This window comes from Xenopus laevis, chromosome 4L, assembly GCF_017654675.1.
Source record: "Xenopus laevis strain J_2021 chromosome 4L, Xenopus_laevis_v10.1, whole genome shotgun sequence".
NCBI classification, from domain to species: Eukaryota; Metazoa; Chordata; class Amphibia; order Anura; family Pipidae; genus Xenopus; species Xenopus laevis.
Window position 1 is genome coordinate 68,214,775 of NC_054377.1, and position 21,705 is coordinate 68,236,479.

Sequence of the window (21,705 nt, forward strand, 5' to 3'; positions counted from 1 at the left end):
TTTATCATGTGAAAACTCATGGACAAGATCCAATTCGTGGAGAAAAATCTTTTCTCCTATTTGAGTTCCAGTTTTTTTCCCACAGAATTAAATAGAGTTTTTATGTGATAAACAGATAAGGTTTTCGAATCGAATTGAATCTCAAATTAAATTTCATCCATGAGTTTTCATGTGATAAAATTTTTCTCTCTGAATTGAATCTGGCCCATAATATGTAATATAAAGTAAATCTGTCTAGGCATTGTACAAAATCTATTATTTCTGTTATTTCTTGATATTTGACCACGGTATGAACCATTTTAACAAATATTTAACCAAACCAGCCTGTTTGGTTGAAACTGTCAGCACAGCCATATTTGTTGACCTCTTCACTGCTTCATTGACTTTTATATTTGGGGATGTTTTAAAACTGTTTAGTTGATAAGCACCTTACATTGCTTTAATCCTTAATCCACAAAGGCAGAAATATTACTAAACCCAGTTTAGTGGCAGTAAAATCCTTTGGATGTTTATTGGAAATTGATATTCTCAGTTTGAATGGTGAGTGGCAGCCAAAAAAGTTGTCTTAGCTGACATTTAGTTGATTAAGATTAATTTAGTATAGAATATCTTCCAGAGATATGATTTATGGAATTGCATTATGGTACTGAAATTATTGAAGGCTTGGAAAGAGTTTCAGAACAGGAAGTCGATAACTAAAAATATCCACTTCTCAAAGACTGCTTGTTTCTGGGAACAAAGTTTACATTAACCGAAAACATCACCAATTTCAGTATATAATAATATACAGTAACTATATAAGTGGGCATAGTATGTAAGCCTTGCTGATATTAAAAAGAAAATGATGAAGTCATGGGATTTATCTCGCTAATGATCTTGTCTATTAACAGACTGTTTGATTTTCTATAGCTCTGTCCCAGAGAATATTCAGCCTGAAACTTCTTTTCTATGAGACAGTCACTGTCTTACATTGCTTCATAAAGCACTTTTTATTGGCTGATTTGTATGATATCCCTTATCCAGAATCCCATTATCCAGAAAGTTCCAAATTATGGGAAGGCCATCTCCCATAAAGTTCAATTAAGCAAATAAATATACTTTTTAATATTAGTAAATGATGCCTGTCTCACCTTACTGTCTCTCATAAAAGGGTGTAAAAATCAATGATAGACTATATTAGCATTTCCAGATTTAAGAAAAAATTTATGTAAAAATCGACAGCATTTCTACTGCTTTTTACACAGCTCACCTTAGAAATTCTTCTTTACCGGACCATGTTCTATGTTGACTTCAGTGTGTTAGGCTAGGTCTGATGTATAATAACGACATAACTGTCAGCATTAGTAGTTAATGAATTTTATAGATAGATGTATAGTAAATTGCTTGGTGTAAATAACAGGTTTGAACAATTCATTTTCTTGACTCAGTTTTTCCCCTCAAAATAATTTGCTCATTAAAATGGTCATTGTTTATAATAATCAGATACGAATCAGTCACCATGGCACTATTTTGCAAAAAACATTCCCTTGACAATTAAAGAATCAAATGTAAACACAGCAAGAATAATAATATGAAATATTACACTATACAGCCCAAATGATGTAAACGCCTAACTGAAAAGGATTTAGTAGACTTGTAGAACTAAACTTTAATTTGATAAATTTAAAATGTTTCTTTTCAGGCTGAGGAATACCCTCGCCAATGATGTAGTTAAGGAACATACTATTAATGCCTTTAAGAGGGGCTTAAATTAATTTTTGAACAAGTATAATGCCCGTGGCTATAGTGATCAGTCAGTTTAGTATAGGCATGTATATTAGTGATGTGTCGGGTTCTTACCGACCCGCACCGATATCCGCCCCTCTTCCACCCGCACTCGCCTGAGCCCAACTTCTGGGTTTCTTTTATAGACTCTGCCCCGCCGATTTATATATATATAAAGCCATTGGTTGCCGGCAGTCACCTCCGTCATTCGATCATTTCGCCGGGTGCTAATCCAATTCAATATAAAGTCCAGAAATAAAGGGAAGCACTCACGGCATAAAGGTTGTTAGAAGTCCTTTACTGAATCATATAAACATCTACCCGCTTCAGTACCTCAAGGGACCAACATCCTGATGACGGTCCCTTGAGGTACCAAAATGCGTAGATGTTTATATGATGCAGCAAAGGACTTCTAACAACCTTTATGCCGTGAGTGCTTCCTTTTATTTCTGGACTTTATATATATATATATATATATATATATATATATATATATATATAAAAACTCGTAGGAATTCCGCACACCATTACTGGACACAATTGACCCGAGTGCTACTCACAAATTATAATTAGATACGAGTCTTGGATACGTGGGTGCACATCAGGAGCCTTTAGACAAAAAGAAATTGGATTAAAAATATAAACTTTTATTAGAACATTTTAAAAATTGGCCAACGTTTCGGTCTCCACCTAAGACCTTTGTCAAGACCATAGCAAATGTTAAAATGAACATAATTAAATAGAGAAAGTGTTATATATATATATATATATATATATATATATATATATATTTTATATCAATACACTCACATATATATTTATATATGTGAGTGTATTGATAGGTCTATATAAGTACATGTATATACTGGAGGTCATTTGGAGAGGTTGAACTTGATGGACTATTGTGCTTTTCTCAACCCAACCAGATGAACTATGTATGGAAAGGCTTTCTACTATAATTTGCTTCCATGCATACATAGGGCTTCCATTTATAGGTTGGGTACTGATGTTGACTAATCAGGCCTGGAGTTTCAGTTCATCACACAGGTGCTCAGTTAGGTTAAGTCAAAGTTTTGTGATGGCCAGTCAAGTTCTTTTACGCCTATCTTTGAAAAAAATTCTATGCTTACTTTACCTTCCACAAGGAGTTATTATCCTGCTGGCACGGAAAAAGGGCCTTTCTTAAACTGTTGCCCTAAAGTAGAAATAGAATTGTCAAGAATGCCATTGTATGATATACTGGCAAAAGTATGGTTAAAACAGCGAACCCAGTAATAAAAAGGTGTGTCCTTATAAATTTGGTCATAACATAATCTTGTGTTTCCCATAAACCCATTCCTTGCAGGCAGGATTCTTTTGCTGGTGTGTACACATATTTCTTGTGATACAGCACTCTGTTTAGCTTGTATAATAAATAAAACATTACTCTTAATAAGGTGAAATTATAAACATGCATTGTGTTCAGCCCCTCAGGAAGACAGACTAGCATAGGTCACTGTGATTTGTTTTCCTTTAAGTTTAGGAATGAAAATCATGGCTTGTGTTCAAGAGGTTCAGAAAAATATAATCATTGCCACATTCCCATTAAATGCTGGGGTGCATTGTTTATTGCACGTTGCTTCCAACATTACATATAAACTGATGAAAATGAAATGCACGGATTTACTCATATTATTTTATGTCGCTGAGAGACAAATCAGTTTCACTAAGCATATGTTCATAAACTTTGGATAAGTAGGATTTAAGATTTTCTTTTCTCTATAGAGTATCAAGGATGGCACCATTAGGGAATTCATTACTTCTGCTAAATAACTCATTTGCCCATTGTACTGATTCCTGTGGTAGCTATGCTCTATCTCTGAGTGCTATCATCACAAAACATATTTGCTCCATTATAACAGGACCTTTTATGATTTGTCACTGCTAATAGAATTACGGCAGAAGAAATGTTGGGCAGCAGAACCCATTAAACTGGTAATTTCTTTTCACAAGACTTATCAATTTGAAATACTAAACCACATAAAATGACTTTTTTAATTGCCCTCTATTTTTTATTATTTTTATGTTTAAAAATGAAATATTAGTGAGGCCACTAATGTAGCTGCAGCTAAGCTCTGGTGGCTACATGGTGCATTCATGATGCTGATGACAAATTTACAGCTATAAATACTTATAATTTTAACATTGGCTGCATCTGAAGTTGCTGGGAGTCACATAGGAGAATCCGTTATTATAAGAGTCAGGGTGAGGCTTGCTGAGCTGCTTCATCATTGCTAATCAATGGCAGAGGGATAGTTGTAGACAACAAATTCATTTTAAAATTTTAAATGTAAAATTTCTGAAAATAAAAAAATAGAAAGCAACTGAAATACAAATAGTGAACAATGCATTTTGTGAAGGTAAGCCCTTTTAAAAGAACCTAAAGTGGCAAGTGATTCAATTATAACTAGGAGTCAACATGTTATTTTTAGAACTAGCTCTATTGTGAAGGAGGCTGTCATTATTCTAGCTGAGCTGTCACTCACTTCCCTGCTGGTCTTTGCCCCAACAAGGCTATTAATGGCATATCACTGGGTTTCAACAGCCAAGTGGAAAATATATACAATCAATCTTGAACTATTTTCTGTAGAGATAAAATTATATTTAATTGTACCTGAGCAGAGCAAGCATTATGGCAATAAATACAAATTTGCAGATAAATAAAGGACTCGTTTTTGCAAAAGTATTTATAGTTCAGTTACGGAAGAGGAAAGCCTTATTGTATACATTTTTAAAGGGTGTAATTAGGCTTTAAAAAACAAGGGTACATACATTACATAACCGTCCTATTGCCTTAGATCCAGTGATGGGTGAATTTTTTTCTCTTCATCACAAAACTTGCGAATTTCGCGAAACTGTGAAAAATCTGAGAAACACATTGTAGTCAAAGCATTAAAGTCAATGGGCGTCTGAATAATTTTGATGTGCGACAATTTTTATGCGTGCGGCTGTCTTGATGCTCGCCAAAAAATTTTCGACGCAGCAGATTTTTTGGCAGGTGAATTTTTTCCCCATCGCTACTTAAATCTCATTAACCACATGAAACAGAGATTATTATTTTTAACTATTTTGTGACTGTTGAATACAGTATTGGCTTTTCAGCTGTTTGTCTTTATTTCCAGATTAGTCCCTATGCGGAAATTCATTAGAAATTCAATTTATGACCAGTATAGATTCCATTTTAGTTTCTTGAGCAAGTTAAAGTAATAAAAAGTATTAAAGTGCACATATTTCTGTTGTTAATTTGTCAATTAGCTATTTGCCAGCTATGAACCATATTCTCATAATATATATATATATATATATATATATATATATATATATATATATATATATATATATATATATATATATATACTGTAAGAATATGCTAATAATAATATATAAGTAATACATAGCTGATTACTAGATTTAATATGCATGCACTCTGCCTTTGATCTTAAAGTCTGCAATGGCCTTGGGTTGCAGCATTCCCAGCCAGACATTTTTTGCTTGCATTGCTCGATAGAACAGTATCGGTTGATCTTGTGAATAAATAAATAGGGATTTAATATAATGGATATTGCTTGGAAAATGATCAATACTTTTAGCCAAATGCCTTACTTAGCTATGAGCTACTGGAAACCTTTAATGCAGACAAATGTACTGTACTGAACTCTTGTCTAAGGTCAAAATAAGCATTTGGCATTTAAACAAATGTAGCCATGTACCCACTTTCTGAAAGCATTAGTAAAACTAGTGTTGCTGAAATCAAGCAAAGGCAAAAATAACAGAATGTTCCCATGAAACATTGATGGTATCACTTATGTGCTGCTCTGAACTGAATTGGAAGCAGAAAACTATTGAGCAGGTGCAGATTTCCTGTTAAATGTATTTGCTACCGTATATTTCCATTGGTTTTAAATACATCCTTTCTCCCTAATTATAATCACAGAAAACATTACAGTAGCGTTTATCTTATAACCTTGGGTGTGGAATTTCTGTGTATATTTTTGTGTATTCTTATGCTGAGTAGAAGTTTGCAACTTGGATTTTAATTTCAATGTTAATGCCAGCATACAGGTCAAGGCAAAACTGCAGCAAGTGCTTTCATTTGTCTCAAAGCTTGTGGGCCAATACAGATACATATCTCACTCTGTTGTTGGCTTCTAGTCCCCTGGACTAGTAGGATATATATCAAATATGTGAGATCCTGTAGTTACCAAGAAATAACTGCATTGTTTTAACCTGTCCCCTTCTGATCACGGAAATGGGTTCATAAAATCAAATGTAATTTATGTAATTTTAAGCAACTTTCTATAATCTATTTTAAATGTTTTTGCTATTTAAAAGGGATATCTGTCCTTTCTTTGCATTTTCTTCATGTACCATTGAAACTATATTGCAGAATGAAGGTCCCCTACAGCCAAAAGCTTCCATAATGTCTTACATGTACTATGTTTAACAGACCTGAAAGAAGGAGAATAATAGATGTTTGCAATTCATTGTAAATATCATGGCCAGAGGAGAACTGATGATTGCTACATTTTTTCAGTGGGTGTAATCGGGATTAGCAATATACAGAATACAAGGAAAAGAATTACATTTTATTAACATCATGCAAAATATTCAGAATTCCATGCCTCCAAATAAACCTTCTCTTTGGGCTGCTCACTCATTTGTACTCTATGGTCAAAAGAGGCCAAATGACCATCCTTACATGAAATGCTTTAAACAATTTTTATGTAGCTGATGAATGCTGCAATTTGGACACACAGCTATAATAGTTTTAATATAAAAAAAACTGTAGTTATAGTTTATGGGAATAGAAGTTTCAATCTGAATGCAGAAGTGGCTTCTTTAAGACTGATTATTCATTTCATTTACACTTATTATGTTGTTACAGATTTTCATTTATGTAAAAGAAATGTTGATGACTGCGAGTACCAGGCGGTGCCATTATGTGAACTTCTGTTTGATGCTTATTCTATTTTTGCAAAGGGGTGTTTAAACCTATGAGAGCAGACCTAAAGGTTTCTCTTTGCAGAACATTGATATTCTGTGCTTCGAAGTTTAAGAATTCTTCTTTCAGAATACAGATCAGCCTGTGATATGTTCTCTCAGCACTGTGTAATGTATCGGCTTCTTTCTGTAAAAAACATTTGATGCCATGGGAACAATAAATCAAGTCTGGGATGACAATGACATTTTAAAACTTAAACTAGGCAAATTATACAGATCACGTCCATGAGTAAAGTTGTTTTTATTTTTTTCTGCTTTACTTTCCCACACAATTAAAATGTTACATTTGCTGTGACCTTGAGCATGTAAGTTACATGAAGGTAATCACTTTTCGACTGCAGGAAAAAGTCACCTCTGAACTCAAACAATTGTGATCATGTGTATTTTCCACAATCACTAGCATATTTAAGTAAATTGAATGGATTAATTGCTTTATGGGAGGAAACACATCAAACACAAAAACAAATTGCAGCAACTATGAGGAAGTGCATGAAAAAAATATATAGTGTTGTATATTTGACTAATTGTATCACCACAAAGTGTAAAGGGCTGCAAATTTACACTGTATATGGAGCCATTCCAAATAAAGCAAACCATGTAAAAGAATATGTGAATCCTCCACCAATCATATGGTAAGCATGCCTACTGCCCTGACACACAGAGATAAATGACAAATATTGTCCAAAGAGGGAACACAGAGACTTCACGATGAACACCAAGGGGGTTATTTATTAAAGTCTAAATGCCAAAAACTCAAAAGAATTTAGTTGTTTTAGCTATTTTTAGTGGAAAAACAACTCCTTTTTTTAGATTTATTATACCCCAAGGATGGAAAAAAAATCTGAAAATCCGGCATCTCAGACCTACAGAGGTTGTATATAAGTCAGTGGGAGATGTTCCTATCCTATTTGGAAGTTTCTGTGGTCTGCGCTGGAATTAGCCCAAAAATCTGGCTATTTCAAAATTCTGGCTTTTTTGTGAAAAAGTCGAAAAAAATTGAGCGATTCAGAAAAAAAAAATTCTAGATTTTTTCATGTATGTGCCTGATCCGATTAAATCGTGATTTTAAATAATAAATAATGTCCAATCGTGGATTCTAGTTTGGCCTGACTTTTTTCATTAAAATAATCAGAAAAATTCAGACTTTGATAATTATGGCCCCAAATCTTCATTTGGTGTGGTACATAAATTAAAGAAGATTCACCAATAGCGTGATGAAGCTTTATTAAAATAAAATAAAAGCCCCTGCTGAATGTAGGCTACTTGGAAGCATCTAAAGTATCACAAAACATATAATAATTCTAGTAGGTAATTCAATCCAGATATGTAGCTCTATGCATTTTGCTACTTCGACCATCGAATGGGCTACTTCGACCTTCGACTCTACGACTTCGAATCGAAGGATTCGAACTAAAAATCGTTCGAATATTCGACCATTCGATAGTCGAAGTACTGCCTCTTTAAAAAAAACTTCGACCCCCTACTTCGGCAGCTAAAAGCTACCGAAGTCAATGTTAGCCTATGGGGAAGGTCCCCATAGGCTTGCCTAAGTTTTTTTGATCGAAGGATATTCCTTCGATCGTTGAATTAAAATCGTTCGATCCTTTTAATCGTTCGATCGAAGGAATAATCCTTCGATCGTTCGATCGCAGCATTTGCGCTAAATCCTTCGACTTCGATATTCGAAGTCGAAGGATTTTAGTTCCTAGTCGAATATCGAGGGTTAATTAACCCTCGATATTGGACCCTTAATACATCTGCCCCTAAATGTGGGTGGTTCAGGCAAAGGTTGGAGCTCAATTTTCCAGGGTTGTTTTCCTTGCTGTCCATCTTCCACTGCTATGATTACACATTGACTGACACTTTGCATTTGATGGTCCTAATAATATGCAAAACAAAATAATAAATACAGTAAAATAAATATCCAAAGTAGAAAAAAATGTTCTAACAAAGTTTAAGTAGAAAGTTAGATTGTGATTAAAAAAAAATTTCCAAGCATTGTCTTGGAACACAGGGCAGGCAAAAACCTTTAATTTATTCTTCTTTGAGTTACAGGTTTGCTTTTAAGTACAGAGTTAATGAATATTCTAGATGAACGTAGGCACGGTTTTAATGTTTTTGATAGGCATTAACAATTTATACTGTCTGCCCTCTAATTACCTGTTGTCTGTCACCTCTGTTCTTTTCTGAGCTCTGATCTGAAAGTGCTGCCTGGCATCTGTGACCTTGCAGAAGGGTCTAATTTACTTATAGTTAAACACCTTGGATGCTGACAGATGGGAATGTGTAGAGGCAGCCAAGAGAACATGTAAAAAGTGTTTATCAGATGTGTTTGTTCAGGCAGGATTCCCGTTTGTAACAGTATTCACATTGCTATTTGCCCTGCATGACCAGTCTATGCAAATATATTCTGATTCTGGATTTTCTTTTGGAAACAAAAATCGGAACATTGTGGTATAAAAGACATTGAAACAAAAGATCCTAAAGGAAATCATATTTTTTTAAGTATAAGTATTTTGTGATAAGATTTGTTTGTTTAGACATTGCAAAGTCAGATGTTTTGTTTTATGAAATAGTGCATTTTTTAGCTTACAAATCTAGCCTTTCCTTTTTTATGCCCATAAAAATGATCTGGTAAAATTATGCAGATATAATGCTGGTTGATTTCATCGGCCACCACCCTGTGGCACAAAATGTCACTGTTGGCATATGTTCTTAGGGTCCTCTTCCATTTTAATGGGCCATTGAGAGCCTGGGAAGCCAAAATAACTGGCAGGCTATACTTACTTGTTGTCCTAAAGGGGGTATTTATCAAAATGTTTCTGATTTTTTAAAAATAAAAGTCAGACCAATCTAGAATCCAAGATTTGACCTTATTTGTTATGAAAAAAGCTTGATTTTATCACTTTGGGTAAAAACTCGATAAAATTTGAATTGCTCAAAAATCTAAAAAATTCGGGCATTTCAGGAAAAAGCACAAATTTTTTTGGATTTTTGCCTGAAATTCCTGAAAAGGTCAGATTTTCAGGCTAATTCCACGGCAGACCACAGACACTTCAAAACAGGATAGGGACCTCTGGCATTGATATACACAGCCTCGGCAGGTCTGAGATGGCAGATTTTCAGATTCTTTTTTTAACAAAAAAAATGTAGTTTTGTCCCAAAAAGCCTGACCGTAGTTTAGTAAATAACCCCCTTAAAGTCAACAACATGATTTGAAAAAATTATATATTTTTTAATATGAATACATTTGAGGAAAATATGTACATATTATCCTATTGATAATTACTCTCCCTGGTATTTAAAGTAACTGTCTGCTTAAGAATTGGTAATCATCTTATACCGAATATAATGAAAAACATTTTCTACCCCCCCCCCCCCAAACCTATGCAACTTTCTTTGAATCAGATGACCAGTGAATATTTCCCACTGGTTTGTTATTCTGGATTACTACATATAGAGCACCTTTCAATGAATAACCCTAACCCAGTCTTTAAGCATTGACTCACCCCTCACATTCACAGTATGATTACTTGAACGTTTTGCCATTTTCTTACAACATTAAAAAAAAACCCTGCCGATGCAAAACCAAAATCCTTATTTAAGTCTTATCTTCTCGACTGCACTACAGCAATTTCATAGATTTTCATCTTTATCCACCACTGAGGGGCATATATTTTCATGTGAAAGTCGCTTAAAAAAGATTAGAAGTGGCTGCAAAGCTGCAAATAAAAACTTTTAGAAATGATACACCAAGAGCTATTACATACTGATTTTTTTTGTCCATGGAGAAGTTCAGCGTGGGTTTACACACCACAGATTTATACTAAACTCTTTGTTAGCATACAATAATTATACAAATAAATATGCACCTGCATCTCCTTCTATTCTACACTGTTCTAGCCAGCTCTCCTCTTCCCTTTACTACTTATGCCTTTTAATATTACCCACATTTCAAAACTTTACATTGCTCTGATCTCCTTATTCATCCCCTTCTCTCATTATCTCAGGATAATCAATCACCCACACTTTAGATAATTCACTAATTAAAATGATTGAAAAAACCTTTGCTTAATCAAACATTGCATACATTTTGGTGGTCTGCAAATTCTTTTATCTGACCTATTCAAGTAGTAAATACAATAAACTGGTACTTTTTCCTTTGTGTATTAATTCTGGTATCGCAACACCTTGCTTCCATCCAAAGCCAATACTTGGTTCCAAAGTGTAGGTGTGGATACAAAGGGGCACATTTACTATTGGTCCAATATCAAGGGTTAATTAACCATCGATATTCGACCCTCGAAGTAAAATCCTTCGACTTCGACCACTTCTGTATGACCTGACTGTAGTCCAGTAACACTAGGGTTGCATTCTTAAAGCAACAATATGCAATAAAAATTGACTCCAGGGTGAGTGTCCCCATGAATTCAAGAGAATTTCCCAGTTAACACTCTTACTTGATCACTGTAAATCTGGCTCCATGTTTTTTTGTTTCTGTAATTGAAACTGGAAGCATTACATTCATATTTTGTAGCTCAGATTGCAGCAGTGTGTCCACCTTTTTGATGTTTGAATGTAGTGTAATATTGGAAAGCTAACATTGTATAGTTATCTGTATATATTAGATAACATGACTAACATAGTGCTGTTATGCAGGATTTTCATTGGTGAATCATAAGCATTTGTCATTACGCTGCATATTTGAGAGGGCTGGGGGTACAGTACAAAAGCAAAATTAGATCATGATTCAAAGGAACCATTTTCTCAATGTAATATATATTCTAGGAGATCTTAGTAATGCACAACACTCTCTAGTTTTATATGCTTCGTGTTCCTTCTTTTCTGTACACACATCTCTTCACCCTCATATATACTTTGGGAAAATGCCGTGCATTTTCAGCACTTATCTATTTATCTGTATTAAACAGTATTTCCAAAATCTACTGATGTGTTTTATGCTGTGATGAAGTGTCGAATACCCTTGTAGCACTATAAAAATGAACTCATACATGCATAAAAAATATCTGTTGGCTTCTATCAAAGACAGGGTTTAGATCCTGCCATGCATGCTGATTACACTTACTTCTAGATTCTTTCAATCAGAAATCATATCCTAGCATATAATGAAAGAATGACCTAGCATAATCAGAATGGGGATTTAATGTTTACTGAATATGGGGGTAACTGATTATATTTCTTGCTTTTATGTTACTGATTTTCATGCATAACTGTTTAAAGTGTTTAGCATGCAGACACAGAACATGTATGGAATGCAAATGACTTGAATGCACTTCTTTGCTGGAAACTGCTTCCCATTTCCATAAGAAACACTCTGTATATAAAACAGTAGAGTGTCAATGAGCAAGTGATTTCTTAAAAGGGATCTCAACATTGTTGTTCAACCATACTTGATGGTGGACTACAAGAAGCAGCATATATATCAAGGGTTAAACCATTCTGAGAGCTGTATTCCATTGACATATAGCATTATTGCTCAATCAAAATTTTCACCAGCTTACAAGGCCAGCTGCTCCATTAATATGCAAAAATATCCTGTAATGAGAATCCCTCCCACCTGATCTGTGTCAATCTGATTCCATGTTGTTGGGGTCCAAGGTTAGCAATTGTATGCATTAGGGGTACATAACAAATTGTTACCCCCCTATTCAATAGCACATTCTTCCAGTCAGGAATCGGCTTCAACTGTGCATGTGCCCGCAGGCTTAGTTTCAGAAGAGAAGATCGGAAGACAATGCGAACAGGCAGAAGAAGGTGCCTGAGGAACTTTGCTGAGCTGCATTTTAGGGTCAGAATTTTTGACTAATTCATAGTGCTGGTAAGAAGATGGGAAGGGGACAATGACAAGAATTTTAAGGGGGGTTTAGTTCTCCTTTAACTAACTTTTGGTGACTGGAAAATACAATAGATAGTATTCAGAAGGACATGGTACTTTGGAGATGAAAACAGACTTTTCTTTGAAAGTGCCTCACATCCTATATCATGAAACATAGTTGCACCCTGATGGGAAATATACCATATTTGTATATACCAGTTATCTCATTCCAACCACATGTATTAAATTATTGGTATTGTACTTTTTACCTCAGCATTGAGGAAGGCATTTTGACACTGATAATTTCAGTCTCCAGGGTCCAAAATCAATAGCATTGCTTGTTCCTCCTTTTTTTTACTGTTGGAGTAATTGAAAAGTGAGATCTACAAAAGGTTCCAAATCTTTTATCAAAGTCCAAATTTATCTCAATATTTTCTGCTACAACTCCGATCAAATCTGCTGGGTTTTTTACGCTTATTTATTATTACATTTTCCCAAAATTTGCTTTGCGGGGGAAAAAAAAATCAAATTTTCACAATTATCACAATTATATCGAATGTTTCACCTGAAAACTTCGATTTCTTATGCTGTTTGTCTGAAAACTTCAGTGTATTGCATGAAACCCAGTGCACATCAAAAAATCATTGGGACTTCACCCATTGACTTATATGCAACCTTGACAGGTCTGAGATGCCAGATTTTCAGATTCTGACTTTTCTATGCTCAGGGTTTAATAAATTCCGAAAAATGTTCGTGATTTTTGCATTCGGAGTTTAGTAAATAACCCCCTAAGTCTTATTTTTACAAAAACAAAACAAATTACATTTCCTGTTATATTCCTCATCTCCTGCCATGTTTGTGGTACATGTGGAATTTCATGGACAAGTTGTTTTCTTGGCAACATCTGCAAGTGCCAGTTAGGTTTCCATATAGTAAATGGCTGTGATCAAGCTTTTTTTCACCAGTGGAAAAAAGATATACAAGCTAAGATCCTGTAATAACAATACCAAAAGTTCTAACCAGGATTAAAATAAAAATAAATAATAACATTAACATATTCCACATAACAGTTATACAAGGAGGCTGCAACTGCAAGCCTCCATAGGGCTTCTTAATAGTTGAAATATGTGAGTCTACTCTGCCAAGTCTACTGTCAAGACTACGAGCTGAAATATATTTGCACTTCTTTTCTTTTCATTTATGTTTTTCCCCAAAATATGCATGGCTTAAACTCATTTGAAATATGTGGTTTCTTAATGACAGTTGTCTCACTGGCATGCAGAGTTACATTTCCCCAACAGAGTTTTAACTCTTGAGACAACAAGAGTCAATAATAATATTATCAGTTTAAGTTTAGAATGCCCTTAGTCTCGCTTATTTTATTTTCATATTTTGCAGCAATAAAAAACAGATGTTGCAACATAATTCAGATAACAAAATGTATACCAATCAGTCAAAACATAAAGATGACTTGTTTGGTTTGCACCATTAAACACTTTGATTATGGCGGCAGCTGTAGCCACATGCAGCATATTAAATCAGTTCTCTGTGCTTCTCTGCAGGTAATTCGAGTGTAAGAAGCTTAGTTGGATTGTGGTGATTTGAGTGAATTAGCAGTGTGCTATGGCAGTTTCCCAAATGATTACTTAATTCCAGGAAATTAAAATATTTGGGGATTTAGCTGTTTTTGTTAAAAACATCAAATACCTTTACAATCCGAACATAGCGCAGTGCATAAATTATATTTAGTTTATTTAAACTGTGAAATGGCAGAATGCAATCACAGATCTTCACATGATATTTGAAGAGGGCAATCCATTGACACAGGTGAATAGAAATGTTCTTATTTTTTAGAAGAGTTCAGAGAATGCTCTCATGCTCCAATCCTGTAACATCCTAAGTAATTTTAATGCTTACAGAATCAAAACAGAAATCCCTCCACTATCACTCAATGCCACTGTTCCGAGAAATATTCATGAAAAGAATTTGCCACAATATGGCTTTTTCTCTAGGCTGGTTACAAGAAGAATTTTAAAGCCATTTAAAGACAAGCACTGCTGGAAGTATATCAAAATATCTGATGGTTTGTGCTTAAAATAGCTGTTGTAACATGAGATGTAAAAATGATATGCAGTATGTTGTGGCTGAATCAAGGAGATGCAAATCAGCTAAGGTCTTCAGAAAATGTGAAAGTAGAACTGATTAGCAGGCTATATGCAGATTGCAACATAAGGAAATAAGCGGTGACTTCAGAATACTTTCAATAGGACCAATAGGATCCATACCATAGAATCAATATGATCTATGCCATCAGTACAAATAAAATAATACTGCATACAGTATGGATGCCAAGAATTGTTTTATAAAATGTATACAAAAAATTATTTCAAAACTATAGCAAACAGGTAAACCGGGTTGTTGAAAGGGGTACTGGCTTCACATATTTAGTCTTTATATTATAATATAATTTAATATATAACAGAAGCTTTGAAGGTTTACATTTTTAAATATTTATTTCATTTATAGGTTCAGTACATCTGCTTAGTTTGCCTTAGTTAGACCTTCGTATCTCTTTCACTTTATGGCCATTTGAACACTAGGCATTTTCTCTGCCTGAATAGAAATGCAGGCAGAGTAGCGGCCAATGACTTGTGCTTCATGTACTCAATGAATCCGCCTATCAGAGCACATACAGATGGATTTCGGGGGAAAAAATTCATACTTTCTTACTTTATCCTGCACCTTTATAAAAGGCAGTGGGGCTAATTTATAAACACTTAGGGGCACATTTACAAAGCTCGAGTGAAGGATTCGAATTAAAAAAACTTCGAATTTCGAAGTGTTTTTTTGGCTACTTCGACCATCGAATGGGCTACTTCGACCTTCGACTACGACTTCGACTACGAATCGAACTAAAAATCGTTCGACTATTCGACCATTCGATAATCGAAGTACTGTCTCTTTAAGAAAAACTTCGACCCCCTAGTTCGGCAGCTAAAAGCTACCGAACTCAATGTTAGCCTATGGGGAAGGTCCCCATAGGCTTGCCTGCGTTTTTTTGATCGAAGGATATTCCTTCGATCGTTGGATTAAAATCCTTCGAATCGTTCGATTTAATAATCCTTCGATTTGCGCTAAATCGTTCGACTTCGATATTCGAAGTCGAACGATTTTAGTTCCTGGTCGAATATCGAGGGTTAATTAACCCTCGATATTCGACCCTTAGTAAATCTGCCCCTTAGTAAAACTGCACATGGGCATGGGCATGCCAATCAATCAAATGTTTGCTGTCATTGTTTAACCTGAAGCTGCCTGTAAAAAGCCAATCAAAATGAGCCATTCTGGTTTCATATAGGATCATCCAATGACACATCTATTAGATTTTATTTCTATTTATATGAAAGAGTATTAAAAAAAAAGGCAGTTCTGTGTGACACATTTTTAGAGTCAAGCAATGTTCAGAGTTATATGTTGCAATTTTCCTTTTTACTCTAAAGCAGAATTCTTAAAGCATTGATATAACTGAGAATGCAAGTGGTACAAGACAGCTGGCCTGAAATTGAATAACTTAGTCTGCTTTCCACATTAGTTCATTATGCTACAATTGAAGTTGACTTAATTGCATAGTCCATTAGTGCCCCTTTTTGCCATTAACCTCTTCAAAAGAAAGGCTGTGCCTGTGGATCAATTCTGCTTCATATACTCGTGCTGAGATTCTGAACTACAGAGAACAGATGACACTCAATTTCCGAGTTACGATTATTTATTGCCAGTTGATGTTGGCACAGTACATCACCAGTTTCCATTTTATTCAAATTACATTTAAAACATTTGCTGAAAGCGTTCTCTCCTTCATAACTAAAATATCTGTCTGAATAACCATAAAATAGTTGAAAATCAAGTCCATCCCTTCAGTGGCAGTTCCTACTTGATTTAACATAAATTGGGCCACTTTTATGAGTTTAGGTATTGATTTCACCACTTGGTCTATCCACAGATTAAGAAGCATCATGACTGATATCTCTATCTCTATCGCACGTTATCAGTACAGGTTAATAATAATAATGGAAAAGGGCAATTTCTCCTGAATTCAGTTGGCCTTATGAAGAAAAGTTGCATAAACACTAACTTAACTTCCAAAAATAAATATAATAAATAAATATAAATGTAGCTTTTTTTACCTTGTTGCATTGTAAAGAAATGGAGTCTATGATTCTGCTTTCCATAGCGAGTGGTGCACAGATTCTCTTGAAAGCAGAAATCTGAGAATCTATCACTTCACAAGAGTTTCCTTGTCTCCTCTCGGTGGAATCAGGTATATCTGTTAAAAAAATGGCATTAGTTTTTATATATGGAAGTTCAGAAAGGGGCAGATTTATTAAAGGTCAAATTGAAAATTCAAGTTAAAATTTTTTAATTTTATTTATGTCAAATTCGACTAGGGAATTATGCAAACTTGATTAATTTTTTAAAAAAAATTTGAATTTGATTTTCGAGATTCATCAAAATCTGGCCCTTTAAGAATTTGAATTTAACTATTCACCCCCTAAAACCTGTGATGTTTGTCGCCTTCCGGACATTCAAGTTTTTTTCTAAGAAAAAACTTGAATCGAGTTTGGTCGAAATCGAATATAATTCAATTTGAGTTTTCAAGTTTGTCAAATTCGAGTTTTAGATATTTGATCTTTTTCTTAAATAACCCCCCAGTCTAATTTCGAGTATATCGAGTATATTCAAATTTAAGTGAGTTCAAAAAAACTCACATGAATTCGAAATTCGACCTTTGATAGATGTGCCTCATAGTGTTTATAGACGTTATCTACATAAGCTCAACTGAATGAGCTCATGTCAAAAAGGGGGGTATATCTTCTCTTTAAAGTTGAGTATAATACCAGTTATATAGTATTATAAATATGTTCTCTGAAGGCTAAAGGGCAAATTTATCAAAATGTGAATTTAGAGCTTAATAAATAAAAATGTGCCCACTTTCTATTCATTCCTATGGGATTTTTAGAATTGTATTTTTCAATGGGTGAAAGTTATAATTCACAATTTGATAAATATGGTCCTAAAAACCCCATAGGAATAAACTCACATTTTGATCTAAACTCACATTTTGATGTATCTGCCCCATAATGTGTATAAAAGGTATTTTACTAGGGTGTATCCTATGATTCCTAAGGTAGTAGCCATGCTAATCATAGCAATATTAATTTAATACTATTTTGGATATAATAGATATAATTTTTGGTAATAATACTATTACCACTTTCTGTAATAAAAGGGACGAATATTTCCCAGGAGGGAGCAGTAACAGGTATCTGCTGATTGGATGCCATAGAAGTACAAAACTTTGCACATTTTATCAAATAATCCTATATTGATCCATAATATGCCAGATATTAAAGGACAGGGAAATGGGAATTTACTGGGGGTGTTAGGCACCCCACAGTAAATATCATTGCTTACCTTAAGCTGGCTATGTACTTATAAGATCTGCTTGTTTGTCAAGGTCTCCAAACGAGCAGATCTTTACCCAATATGCCCACCAAAGGCAGGGTGATATCTGGTTAATCCGATCGTCCCCAGGGCCCAATGAATGGATTACAAAATTGAGAATATGTGCCGACAGGAGGACCACATCAACTAACTGACGCAGTCCTCGATCGCAAAGAAAAATTAATCCTGCCCGATTGATATCTTGGTCAGATATCGCTCAGGGAGACCCAGCGCAACGCCCCCCTGCATGGCCAGATAAACTGCCGAATCAATCAATAGGACCGATATCAGCAGCCTGGGGATGAACATTGGGTCCCTGTCTCCTGGTGCACAAGCTAGATTCTGAGATGATACAAGGCTTTCCTTAATAACAGTGTCCACAAAATGGCTCCTTCCTGGTTACTATAATTATGAGTTCCCAGACTGATGGAAACAATATTCAGATAATTTATACAGTCCAATTAAAGTTCATTTTGCTTGACTAACATGGTAAAATAGGATTTGGAATAAGTTTGTTTGAGTGACGGGTCCCCTTTAATCTGCCTGTGTATGGCCAACCTTAGACCCTGGTCTGACATTCCTGTGTACTGAAAGTTCACCATCACAGGCTCCTCTTCCAGTCACACATCTTTTGCAATGCTACAATGATCCACTACTTCTTCCCAATGGTGCTTATGTGCAGTAGATTTGAATTTGCAACTTTAAAGTTAAACTTCTGATCTTTACTCTACTGTGCATGTGTGTGTCTAGGACACCCAAAAGAGAATCGTTGGGGTAATAACATTAGTGTGTGGCTGGAAAAGCACCCTGGCTGAGGTAAGTGGTATATTCACTAGAGAGTTTCTAATACATTTTTAATAACATGAAAATCAGAAAAATACTTGTATGAGCAATTTTCTGATGTAGCTTCTTGTAAATCATGTTTAATGGCCCTTTGTTTTAAGTGAAATGTGAAAATCACAAAGCGTTTTCCTTGGTGTAATGCATTTCCTTTGTTCTCCACAAGATCACAAGAGGCCAAGTGCTTTTGTAATATTTTATTAATTTAGCCATCAAGTAAACAAAAGAACAGTTTATGCTGATTTTCTAGGACAAAATATCCAGCTCCTTCAATTTATTTATTTATTTATTTTGCTTACAGCATCTACACAATTTTACAGTCTTATGCTAATTTCAACAATTGTTGCTGTATTTCTGCTTTATCATTAGGGAACAAAGCAGTTTATACTGATTGGCTGCATAAGAACAGGCCATTCAAATAACATTCACCAAGATTTAGTTTCTGGTGAATACTACTTTAATGCTTTCAAGCATAAACAATACATTTCTGCTAGTATTATTTCTTATTTTCCTTTCGTTGTGGGGGGTAATTGAGAATGCAGTACTGGGAGAAGCTAAGTTGACAGTTCACAATCAGGTTAAGTTTTAGTATGTTATAGAATGGCCAATTATTATTTTTTTAATTGGTCTTTATTTTTTATTGTTATAGTCTTTTCCTTCTTCTTCTGAGTCTTTCCACCTTTCAAATAGGGGTCACTGACCCCAGCAGCCCATAACCTATTGTTACAGTTTTATTGGTATTATTGCTATTGTTTCTTTTAGTTACTTGTTTTTCTATTCAGGCCTCTTCTATTTATATTCCAGTCTCTCTCTTCAAAACACTAATTGGTTACTAGGGTAATTTGGACCCTAGTAACCAGATAGCTGCTGAGATTCAAGACTGGAGAGATGAAATGAAAAGTAAGACCAATTGCAGATTGTCTCAGACTATAACTCTCTACATCATACTAAAGTTTAATTTAAATGTATACAACTGTCACATCCTGCCGGGATTTGAACTGGAGATTTGCTGTATTCTGTGCAGCCTACTTGTCCCTGCTCTATCTGAGCAGACAGGAGTGTGTGTCATTTATGCTTTGGTCACCTTTAATTTCCAGGCAGGCATAGGGAATTTATAGGTGCTCAGAATTTGCCATCAGCGTGGCTATAAAAACCCCTATTCGGACTTAGACATGCCCAGTTGTAATGTCACATTTGGCAAACACCACGGAAAGTCACTGGATTCTGGTCTAGGTATGATCTTCTGCCTATAACAGCCACCTCTGCCCTCAAGCCTATCCCTCAGCTAGTTGGGTGCCACCAGGTCTTACCTCATGAGAATCCATCTCCCACAGGGGCAAGCAAGAGAGCCAAACGTACAGCAGGGAAGGTGCCAGTAGAGACTGAATAATCGTATTATGGCAGGCGGGTCAGTACCAGAAAAACAACCACTGAGACATGAGAAAAATTCTAGGTCAAGAAAAGGCCAGTGTCAGAACCAGAAAATCACATGGAGCAGAATTCAGAAGAAAAAATCAGCAACAGGAAATCAGCAGCAGGAAATCATGACATGACATGAAAATGTACTGTATTTGTTGATTTATAACTTATTCTTCAAACAGTATATGTACAATGAAAAATAAAGGGCCAAGCACAGGGAGCCTTATGTATACTATTTGCATGACAAAATCATCAAATAAAAAGTATGGTATTCTTGTTCTCAGTTTGAAATGGGACAAGCGATAAATACATTCATTAAAGGGTGATTAGGGATTTCAATACTAGTGTCAAACAATATTTTTTTAGGTCTTTCAGGTAAAAATAAAAGCTCAGTAATGAGAAATTTCTTCCCTGCCACCATTATGACTGTGTTTGATGGCACATTTGTTTGCCTTTTAACTTAAAGGCAGTCTGTCACAGGGAAGTCATCTCCTATTTAAAGGACTACAAAGGGTTTTCTTGTGTCATTTCCCCCCTGAGCACCACAATGACCAAAATTCCCAATTCCCAGTTGGGATGCATTATAGCTAAAAATGGAAAGTTGTGTAGTGATTTTCAGTGTGTATGTTATTTAATTTGTTTGACCTTGGAATAATTTGAACATGCAAACAAATGTCTGTATATGCCAAAGTAATGGAAAAGAGCCATTACAAACTGAAACAAATTCATTTATTTATATTAATTCAGAATTTGTACAGATCCATTCGATTTGGGAGATTTGAATTGATCCACCATTTTGCATTGATTTGCACAATTAGGGGCCGATTCATCAAGAGTCGAATATTGAGGGTTAATTAACCCTCGATATTCGACTAGGAACTAAAATCCTTCGACTTCGAATATCGAAGTCGAAGGATTTAGCGCAGATAGTACGATCGAACGATCGAAGGATTATTCCTTTGATCGAACAATTAAATCCTTCGAATCGAACGATTCAAAGGATTTTAATCCAACGATCGAAGGAATATCCTTCGATCAAAAAAACTTAGGAAAGCCTATGGGGACCTTCCCCATAGGCTAACATTGACTTCGGTAGCTTTTAGCTGCCGAACTAGGGGGTCGAAGTTTTTTTTAAAGAGACAGTACTTCGACTATCGAATGGTCGAACAGTCGAACGATTTTTACTTCGAATCCTTCGATAGTCGTAGTCGAAGGTCGAAGTAGCCCATTCGATGGTCGAAGTAGCCCAAAAAAACTTCGAAATTCGAAGCTTTTTACCTTCGAATCCTTCACTCGAAGTTAATGAA

General features: G+C 35.1%; 1 protein-coding gene across 4 annotated transcripts in view; it reads left to right on the top strand.

Annotated features, from left to right (window-relative positions):
* The window catches only part of vstm2b.L (V-set and transmembrane domain containing 2B L homeolog), a 62,013-nt gene that overhangs the window by 20,912 nt on the left and 19,396 nt on the right, over positions 1–21,705 (top strand). For 3 of the 4 annotated variants that reach the window (XM_041590240.1, XM_041590241.1, XM_041590239.1), the window contains one exon: positions 6,689–7,621. The exons of the other annotated variant lie outside the window; for it this stretch is intronic. In XM_041590240.1, the coding sequence (XP_041446174.1) occupies positions 6,689–6,801 (113 nt within the window). In that variant the 3' untranslated portion in view covers positions 6,802–7,621. Of the gene's footprint in view, positions 1–6,688; positions 7,622–21,705 lie in introns of those variants that run through there. 4 annotated transcript variants of the gene reach the window in all.